Below are 11,378 nucleotides of genomic sequence, written 5' to 3' on the forward strand. Positions count from 1 at the left end.
GTGGTTTCGGGCGAACTGATGTTTAATTTTATTAGTCTATGTATCAATTTTATCACTTGTTGTTATAATGATTTATGCATTTATATGTATATAAATATTCTTATATTGTTTAATAGATTTTTCATCTCTTATAAGTTCATGCTGGAGTGGCATTGTACTTTTATGCTGTTACTTTTAATATTATAATGGAAATATAAAGATTACTACAATATGATGGGGTTTCCACGATGAATTTGTATAATGGGCATGTCAGTTATCGTAGGTCTCAATGTGTGGTGCATCACACATATTCATGCAATTAAAGATAAGATATTGAAAATTTAAATTAAACCTTTCTATCATTTATTTTCTTCGCTAGTATATTAACTTCATGTATATTTACATAAAAGCAATACAAAAGATCTCAGTAAACAAACGACATTATAAAAATGTGTATATATATACTAAAGTAAAACCTGAAGAATAATGATTTACGCAAATATACACATTGAGCGAAACCTGCAAAAACAACCAGTAAATTAACCTCTTTTTGTCTTAATAGTACAGAAATTGTCTGTGAAAAAAGCGTGAAACTTCTTTGTGTTGAAATAGACTCTTTACTAAATTTTGACTTACATGTATCTAACATTTGCAAAAAGGCTGCAAAACAAATCAACATTCTTTCTAGACTGAGTAAATTCTTAAATCAAAATACTAGATTGTTAATTTACAAATCCTTTGTTCGTTCAAATTTTAACTATTGTCCTTTAGTTTGACATTTTTGTAGTAAACAGAATACTGAAAACACTTGAAAAATTGCAACATAGATCATTGAAGATAGTTTTTGAGGATTACAGCTCATCATATGAATTTCTTTTAAGTAAAGCTAATATGCCAACTTTACATATCAGTAGATTAAGACAATTAGCTATTGAAGTTTTTAAATGTTTACAAAATATATCACCAAAATATGTTCAAGAACTTATTACAGTAAATTCCTCTTATTACTCTTTTAGAAATAACAACACACTTGAAGTTCCTAGAGTAAATACAGAGACTTATGGTAAGAAAAGCTTTCGCTATGAGGCCACCCAGGTCTGGAATAGCCTCCCGAATGAACTAAGAACAGAAACTGATGACGGTGAATTTCGGAGGCTTATCCAAACCTGGAGTGGCTTCAAATGCAAATGTTCTATGTGTGCCTAAGTGTTATGTTTTTTGTTGAGTTTTGATATGTGAATCAAGTGAATCTGCATGCTTCTTTTGTTTCTTCTTTTGTTTTTCTGTATTCTTGTCTGCCATAAAGTAATGCTGTATAAGACCTGTTTTTATCATGTAATGCTTTTCATGTGCTTCTTGTATGTATATTTGTATAGTCATTTGTCAGTGCATGTTAGTGTTTGTATATGTGACAGCTGCTGATCAGCTTTTCATATATCCCATTAGGGGAAAATAGCTTCTTAAAGTCTATGTTTTACCTTTTATTTCTACTTTTATTTTATTTTGGTTCTAATTAATTAATTAATTAACTTAGACCATGAATTTATCTAGGCCAGCTCAGATCAGCAACTGTTACACAAACATTTCAAGTTTTATTATGATACTTGTACATGTTTTAGTTACACCCATATTTTCATGACTGAGTATATATCAGATGCTGCTACTGATATATGCTCAAGCATCATACTGGAAATTAGGTCAACTATATTAAAATAAAATAAAATTGAATCATTTACTTTAATTTATTTTAATAATTTAAATTTTAAAAAAAAATTCTAATTCTATTTCTGATTTTAGGGTTGTGTACATAAATAGAATTCTTGTATGATGTAATTTTATGTGATGTTTGATTGTAGTGTTATATTTGCTTTTAATCATTTAATGCTTTCTTACCCATATTTATATGTGCTGATAAATCTTAACTGTTTTACAGAGTCTTTCATAAATGTACATTGATCTTCTTAATACTTTTATATATTTTCTTTTATACAGATTGTTTGTTTGAATTGTTATAGGATAGTCAGTTATGTCGGAAAATAGCTTATATAGCTAATGTTTATATGTTTTTATGAAACCGACTATAAATAAAGATTATCTTATCTTATCTTATCTTATATGAAAACATTTTTTTCATTGATATGTCAAACTATATTCACAAATGGTAAAAGCTGAAAAAGAAGGAACAATGTTCGAAATAAAATCGACACATATACATAAAAAATAAAGCCTGTAAAGATAAGAATTAGCAATGTATTGTATAATAATAAGTATACATGTATACACAAAAACAATACATAAAAATACATGAAAAATAAGAAAAAAATGTACATGTACCATGATTTTGTACGTTATAAACAACACATCTTTTTTAAATACTTTCTTAATCTCTCTATATACAAATATATGCAGATGACAGCACTATTTTATTCTCACATAAAGACCCGAATTTCATCTCAGAAAAACTTGGGACAGCCCTAGAAAGCTGTTCAGAATGGCTCGTAGACAATAAGCTGTCACTCCACCTTGGTAAAACAGAATGTATGCTATTTGGCCCCAAAAGAAAATTACAAAAGCAAGAACAATTTACTGTTACATGTAATGGTCATAGCATAAAGGGTACTAATTTAGTCAAGTATCTTGGTCTTTATATTAATAGTGATTTATCTGGGGAAACTATTGTTAATAACGTTATTTCTAAAGTGAATGCCAAGCTCAAGTTTTTATACAGGCAGAGCAGACTTTTAGATACTAAAACAAAACAGCTTTTATGTTCAGCCCTGATTCAGTGTCATTTTGACTACTCTTGTTCCTCTTGGTATGAAGGTTTATCAAAACATTTGAAAAGAAAGTTACAAATTACTCAGAATAAGGTATTAAGATTTGTCCAAAACTTACCGCCCAGAACTTCTGTAACAGTGTATGAGTTTGAAAAATTAAATTGGTTAAATGTAGAAAACAGAGTCAAACAGTTAAGACTAAATCATATGTATAAGATTTTTTACAAAAAGAGTCCATCATACCTTAGAGCTGACTTTAGATGTTGTGCTGATGCAAGATTTTACAATACTAGATCAAGCAATTTTAATTTTATTGTCCCCCAGTGTAATTCTGTAATTAAACAGACCTGTTATTATAATGGAATTAAAGACTGGAATGATCTGCCAGAATATATAAAATCCATTAATAATTTTGTGCAATACAAAAAATCTGTTAAAAAGTACCTACTAGAAAGCTATAAAAGTCTTTCAGAAGATATATATGTGTACAACTAATGTGTTAGGCACTGTGATCAAATATTTCTGTGATAGTAATACTAGGCTTATTTTAAAAAGGGCATACTTTTATAAATATATTTCCTTTTTCAACCAAAATTTTGACCAAAGTTAGTTAGTTTATATTTTTATATTTTTTTATCTTGTTTTGTTTTTTTAGGGGGGGAAAGGGTTAAAATTATGTTAGTTTTTTTATTTCTATGGACCCCATTGGAAATAAGCATTTAGCTTAATGGGCTATCCATAGGTGCATAGTACCTCTTATTTTATTTTTTATGACAAAAGTGTGCTCTTTTATGCTGTTTTATGATCTCATTTTATATATATGATTTATTTATGTTATCTCTTAACTGTATGATTTTATATTTTGTATCTTGTGCTATGTTCCTAAAATGTATAAATAAATAATAAAATAACACATGCATAGTATTAAAGAGAAAACACCATGATTTCAACGTAATAAACAACAATCTGTTTTTATTATCACTCTATATAAAATCCCTTCGTTGGAGTTGTTGGATCCTATTCCTGAAATGTGGCTACATAGTAGCAGTAGTTGGGAAATAGTCTTATCAAGCACAATGATGAAATGTCTGTCTTTAAATACGTTATACTAATATAAATAATTATGATCATTATTAATCAATTATATTTTTTGATGATTATGACAACTGTAATTTTGGTCTTAGTTTCTGTCGGTGTAGATTTGCTGCCCTAATGAGAAGTTCTGGTTTGTGTAATATGTCCCCGTTTGTCGTCATCTGTGTCATCACTGTATCCACTATTTCGGCAGCCGGTCTGAAAATGTCCTGTCTGGCTATCTCCTTCACCTGAAAGACGGAGGATGAAAATTACACAATATGTAAGCTATATATAGATCAAAACTTGTGATATTATGACACTCCGAATACATAATTCTATAAAATTGGCATTAATATATCAATTTAGTAATAAAGCGATTATGATAACGTACCTTAGCTGCTATCTTTGTCTTCTTTAATGCACCGGGCTCAGGTTGATGTTGATGTCCATTAATGCCAGGAGTAAACAGGTCTTTATATTGTTTTACGGTGGCACCACACTTCATGTTGTTATTTCTAACACTACATCTCCAGTAAATTCGCTCTCCCTTAGTCTTCTGAAATAACATAATAAAACACAATTAGAGTTATATAATATTATATCTTTATAACAGAATAACATAGCAAAATCAAAATACGATCGTTTCTATGGAATTGAAGACTATAAATAGAAAAAAATAAGAAATTAACGACATACCATACGAGTGTAAGTGTAACCATCGCTACTGACTAGTTTCTGTCCTCCACGCTTAGAACCACCATCTACGAGTTCGTATGTCAATGGTCCGTCTTGTAGGATCACATCATCTAGCGGAACATCTGAAGGTAATCTAGCGTCAGGCGGGGCCTGCTGTCGGTTGTGGTCTCGATTGTTTATATGAAAAGATTTGTCTTCTAGGAGTGTTAAATCGTCTTCTTGTATCTGGTGAACTTCATCGTCTCGGACAACATACGTGGTGTTCATCAGTTCATATTGTAATGGAGAAGCTGCTATAGTCTCGTAGGGCGCTTCGTTGATACATCTGGCACAGAACCATTCTAATTCTAATGTTCCTTTCACCATCTGTCTGTACTGGTCTGTCGTCAAACCCGTACTTCCGCCTGAAACAACAAAAAAGAAACAAATGTTATCTATGAGTTTATGAAAGTTCTTCAATTAGTACGACAATAGATTACAACATTAAATAGGAATATTCAATAAATTTTAGATAAATATATTTATGGTAATTAAAATTAATATAAAAGTTGAAAAATTAAGTTCATTTTTCATAAAGTATTTAACGTAAAATGAAAGTTATTTACCTTTCTTGCATTTCCTGTGCTGCCAGTTCGCGCATCCGTCACAGCAAACAGCATGCTGCCGCATGGTGACCATCTCAGAGCAGTTAATACATGTAAATACGGTATCAGCCATGATTGCTAATGACAGACTCGTAAATTGTTAACTTTTTTTATATTGATACAACTTGAAGACATGCATCACTTTCTTATCTAACTGTTAGTTTTAGGCAAACACGCACGCCGAGTAAAACATTTCAACACCTTTATTTTCAATTACATGTCTTATGGTTAGCAGACTTTCTCTGTGAGCAAACAATTGATATTGTTTTTTTTTAAATATTTTTTTCCTCAAAACTAATTAATCAAATAACGAACAATTCATTATCAAAATAAGTAAAATATATAAACATACTTAGTACAATATACATGTATTATATTCATAAATGTCATTTGCGTCATAATTTAATTACAACAAAATATTGATGATAAAAACACTATATATATCAACCAAGTCTACTTAAACCGGTAGTTCGACGATAAATAGATAATGCGCCCGCTAAGTTCATTGATTTTTTTACGTTAATTAATATAATTGTTCTTCAACATTAATTTTGTAAAAATAATTTATTAGATGTTACTAAATTTAATTGAGAAATGTTGATAACTGTAATTTTACCGAATATTGAGATTTTCCATATTCTCCCTTTGTATGCTACTATGCATCATTAACAGGATCTAGCATCCTTCAGGTCATTTTGTAAAGTGTATAAAGTAAGGTGAGAAAATATTTTTTTTATAAACGGTTGTTTGCTATATTAACCTCACATAACGGCTCGGGTTATTTTCGATCCTTGATTACATACCTCCTCTATTGTTTGTGAAAGGTCTATATTTTTCGGATAGACCTGCTTAAACAAAAGAAAGTCCGTTATGGGGTCTATCTTTTGCACGTGCACATGTCTGTTCTAGTCAGACAGACCCGATCATGAAATACACGTGAAAAAAAATGACCTGCCAAAGGGCAGACAAAGAAAACATGAAATGCAATCAAAAATTAAAAATTGAAATAAAATGTAAATGATTGTCATAATGTTCCTGTCTTACAAAATCCGGATACATATTTTAAACAAGATAATGTTTATTGAATGCACTAAACAATTATTCCTGCATCCCTATATTAAATCTTTGAATAAAATTATTGGATATCATATCAAAGTTAGGACACATTTAACATATATTTAATCGCGTCATTTTTCAACGAAATAGTAATCTAAGTTGTTCTTTTATCATTAAGTTCACAATATAACAAAATGGACGTTTCAAGTTCATATCTATGAAACTATATAGCAGTAATCACAGCATAATCATTACGATTTTAAAATGTTAATAAAGATATAAGTGATTTAGTATAAAAAATTATGATGAACGATCATATTTTAATCTAGAACACTTTATAATCTGCTATATGAAATATAGTTTCGGTTCATGTATATTACACTTGCCAACAATATACATATGTAAGTCTTTCGTGGTCTGTTGGGTATCTGGACATTGCTCTTCGGACAACCGCCCCCTCGGAAGTTTGCCCCCTTTTTCCAGTGGCGGTTATTTGCCCCTAATATATTTGGAAGGGACGGACATTTGTCCCCTTCCCTGTTTTAAAAATGTTAAAACATTTTATTGTTGAATTGATAGCTACCAAAATTCATCGCCTATTGTCGAAATTTCATTGTGCTTAAATACACAAAATGTCGTGCAAATTTGTGAAAGTCAAAATAGCACCCATAAATAAATGAACTATTATGTATCCATTGACATACAAAAATCTATACACGAGATGACAAGTGACAAGTCACAACAGCAAAAAAAAGAAGGCAAACGTCCGGCGGGCAACTGCCCGGGGACAAATGTCTTAGAATCTCCATTGTCTGATACGAAATTCTATCAAAATAATTATTAATACTTCAACATACTTTCGAATACAGACCTATTCACTTTATTATTGACAAATTACACATTTAGCTTTTTTGATTATTATTATAAAGGGAAAAGCAAAGTTAAATGCAAAACGTTGATAAAAGCTTACCTATACTGTATATGCGTTGTGTTAAAAATAATATTTGTGCATTACATCAAATGTTCCGAATCAGCCATTGCTCAAGTAAATATAGTTTTACGGTGTGTAAGTTGGATATCGGCCTCGTACATCGATCTTTCTGTTTAGGAAAGACCTGGTCACGAATTTCATGAAACACTTCGAGCGCTAGTCACGAATTTCATGAAACACCTCGAGCGCTACGCGCTCTCGGTGTCACATGAAATTCGTGACCAGGTCTTTCCTAAACAGAAAGACCTCGTACTCGGTCGATATCCTATACAGATCGCTCAGCACGACATTATTGTTGTGAGTGTTTACTTTGGTAATGTAATGTTAGTTCTTTCCAATTTGGTGTTTTTCAAGTCGGGTGGTTCCAGTATTCCTCACTTGAATACTATTTAATCACCCTTAGGATATGTGGCCTGCTTTTAATTTTGTCATTTGACAGCTTATGTGTGATATGCAGGCTTCATAACCTCCGATCCCCTTTAAAATTCCAGTTTATTTAGTTTCACCCTTTGTTTTTATTGTTTAGGGCACACGCATTTTTGTATTTGAGGACCATTTGTCGCTTTTAGAAACGTATCACATTGAAGGTTACATGGTAACCGGCGCCATATGAACACATCTGCAGTTGTAATTTTACCAGTTCATGTTAAATTTTGAATTCTGTTTATACAAATAATACAAAAAATAAGAAGATGCAAATTAATGTTTTATACTTAGTTTATATTTCATATCAATCTTAATTAACATTTAAAGATCCTGTAACACAATTTTTTCATGGTTTTATTTCATAAATATGATGCTTAAATTAAGATTTGTCAATATTGTAAGTTCCAATAAGCATTATTTACAAAGATATTACCAAATTTAACATTTCATGTAAATAAAGGAAGGTAATTAGAAATTTATTTTTTATAAATTCTAAGTCAAATTTTCCAATAAGAAATGAATGCATATAATTTTCTGATTAAATAGAATGTGCACATATATTTACAGTATCGATTTTACATATTCTTCGATATTCGAAAATGGTTTTATTTGCATAATTATATAAATATATTAGATTTTGCAAGTGTGGTATACACACAGTGACAATATCAATCACAAAACATACAGGATCTTTAAGATTCAATTATGAACAAAAACAGATATTTTTATGAACAAAAACAGATATTTTTAAAACAGTCACATTTTTAGAAACGAGTCTCAGTATTAAATATTTTGAAATGTAAGGGAAGTAATTACGAATCAAAAGCATTTAATGTAAGAGTAGTGTATCCTGTTTCTTGCATCTTACTATTTTTACATATATTTTGTTTAATTTATTGACAGATTTATTGTTGACTAATGCCAATATTAATTCATAAGTGTATATACAAAAATGTGACTATGAGCTATAATGGCTTTGTCAATTGTGTATTTTGAGATTAATGAAAGAATAAAGATTCTTTTTCTTCTTAAGCCGGTGTAAGGGCCCTCAACATTTTAACTGTTTGCCGTGTTGGACTTTCTTTAAGGATTCGGATTTTCTATATTTTTATTTAATCAGACGTTCACGTATTAGCAAATATTACAATATATAACAGTTTATGGTTTTCTAATTTCAAAATGTTAAAATGTTAAATTTTAAAAACATTTAAAAACAAAATTTGATTTCCTTTGAAACAACGTTGAATTCGAAAACATAATAAAAGACCAAAAACGTACATAATTCACAAGGAACTATTGTTTTTGTTATTCATACACCAGGTAGCCTGAAAACGTGCTCGTTCTAAGCGTGCTATATCCTTCAATATCATCACCCGCAACAGCAGCAGACACCCAGACAGATTCACCGGCATTTAAATGAACCAACACAACATTGCCACCTTGAATGTTTTGCCCTTCGGGTATCGGATCAGCAATTGCACTTGACACAATATTTTTATTCACGACTAAATGAAATATTGACTGAAAATCGTGGAAATCTTCGACAAAGAATATAAGCATGTAAACTCCACTTCTTGGGACTGTAAATACTCCAGTGTAATTGTTAAATCCATTCCCCTCGTTAAGGGGAACATTCTCAAACTGAACAGTTTGGTCTTTACCCATAAATCTTACTTCATGGTCCACGTAAGCTGAAAATGCAATGTTGTCTCCCTCTTGTCTCTTAACTGAAACAATAGAATGGGAAACTTATTTCTAGCGTAAATGTAACAAGATTCTTCGGCTCAAATAAAAACAATCGAAAGTATAAGTTTCGATATAACTGCAAAATTCAAAAGATAAAAAGAATTGTTATTGATAGAAAGTATTAGAAATACTTCTGCATTGAAAAGATACTTTTTAATTGAAATAAACGAATGTTGTACAACAGTAATTGCCATATAATATTTGCCTTTTATATAATATATTTCCGTAAAGCGTTTGTAAAAGTGATGTCTGACATGAGTTTATTTTAGTGTAGAATATGTTAAAACTAATTATAGTTCAATATTCCACTAAAGAACAATACCTCTTTTATTATCTACCCTTTTGTTGAAAAAATCAGTGTTATTTCTTGTTCTATTGAACAATGGCTCTGTATATGCGTCTTCTGTCGTCCCTGTCGCAACTTTATGTTGAGAATCACTCAGAAGTCTATCAAAGTCTATCAAACATGCCATCCAGACGTTGTTCTAGATTTTTGTTATTCTCAATTTGATTTTCCAATTGTTCCTTCAGCAAACTGTAATCGGATTCAAGAACAGAAACCTTTTGAGATAACTTTTTGTTATCAGATACTAAGTTTAACACAACTTCCTCACTTACATAACGTTCAGGCTGCTTTTTAAAGTCGACACCGATTGGGTGAGTGCTACAACCAAATATTGCTACTCCTACCAAAACTAAAACGATAGTATTACCACACTTCATTTTAAACGATCTTTTTCAGAAAAGCAACCTTGCAGAAGGCTAGGTTGTTACAGAATGAGGAGATGTTATCATAACTTGTATAAATAGGATTTGTGAATAAAAAAAAATTGTTGATAAAATTGTTTGCATTTTGTCAACCGAACCTATCAACAAAACTATTGTATTATTTAAACAAACATGTCCTTTTTAAAATTTTTGATGCAGGGAGTTATATCGGAAATAGCTGTCACGATCACCAGGTTATTTAATTCTATTCAGTTAAACCCTCTATTTTTCATAATGTTTCATGATTATGTTGAATTTATTTCACCATTTTTAGAATGATTTTTGTTTTGGTTAAAATAGAATCGAACTATTGAGCTATGTTAGATTCCAAGCGGAATAATATTTTTTTATCATATTCGTTCAATTTAATTTCTTAGTTATATAAACATTAATACTTATACATACACTGTACATCAATATTAATAACAACATCATATAAAAAGAGAGAAATAAAGAATCCCTAAAGAACGTACAAAACGACGAAATTGAAAATGTTGCATGCTCGGTTTGATTGAGCCTGTTCATGGACATGGGAAATGGTAAATGCAAGTTATTGTCCACGCCCCTAGCACAGGCTTAAGCAGTATTCAACATTAAACATGAACTGGTAAAATTTGGAATTGTGAAACATCCGCAGATATGTTATCAAGGAACTTTCAATGTGACACGTTTGTGCCATTCCATGAAAAGCGGCATATGGCTCCCAAGTAAAAATGCGATTGCACTAAATGAGAAAACAATGGGCGAAACTAAACAAAATGGAATTTTGAAAGGGGATAAGAGGTTATGAAGCCTGTATATCACAGATAATACGTCAAAAGACAAGTTTTGAAAGCAGGCCACATATCCTAAGGGTGACTCAACAGTATTCAAGTGAGGAATACTGGAACCACCCAACAAGAAAACAGCCGCATTGAAAGAACTAAAATACAAGAAGTACAACAATAATGCCGTGCTGAACGATCTTAAAGGATCGGAAATATAACATCCCTGATTAAATATACGGGGGACTTTTTACATCCTCCACACGCCACAAACAACGCTGATTAGGAGAGAAAATAGAGAGAAATAAAGAAACCGTAAAGAACGTACAAAACGACAAAATTAAAAATGTTGCAGGCTAGGTTTGATTGAGCCTGTTCGAACACTGGATAGACCTTTGAAAGTCAATTTCAAAGAACTTAATTTCAAAACATAATATGACCGTACATCTCTTAA

General features: G+C 30.9%; 1 protein-coding gene across 1 annotated transcript; it reads right to left on the minus strand.

Moving 5' to 3' along the window:
- Nucleotides 1-8,403: 8,403 nt before the first annotated feature.
- Nucleotides 8,404-10,160, minus strand: LOC132756847 (cerebellin-1-like). Its single transcript, XM_060747990.1, has 2 exons — nt 9,715-10,160; nt 8,404-9,373 (listed from the first exon to the last, which is right to left on the minus strand). Exons 1-2 carry the CDS (start codon nt 9,863-9,865, stop codon nt 8,952-8,954), a joined length of 573 nt encoding a protein of 190 aa, XP_060603973.1. The 5' UTR covers nt 9,866-10,160; the 3' UTR covers nt 8,404-8,951.
- Between the last annotated feature and the right edge of the window lie 1,218 nt (nt 10,161-11,378).

The sequence above is a fragment of the Ruditapes philippinarum genome, unplaced genomic scaffold (assembly GCF_026571515.1).
Source record: "Ruditapes philippinarum isolate M1 unplaced genomic scaffold, ASM2657151v2 ctg598_1_1_1_1, whole genome shotgun sequence".
Lineage (NCBI taxonomy): Eukaryota > Metazoa > Mollusca > Bivalvia > Venerida > Veneridae > Ruditapes > Ruditapes philippinarum.

What these genes read in the sequence shown, in the direction of transcription:
- LOC132756847 (XM_060747990.1), bottom strand. Translation starts at nt 9,865, where the DNA reads ATGGCATGTTTGATAGACTTTGATAGACTTCTGAGTGATTCTCAACAT. An exon ending in AAGGGTAGATAATAAAAGAG is followed by an intron (nt 9,374 to 9,714) that starts GTATTGTTCTTT and finishes CTATTGTTTCAG; the next exon opens with TTAAGAGACAAGAGGGAGAC.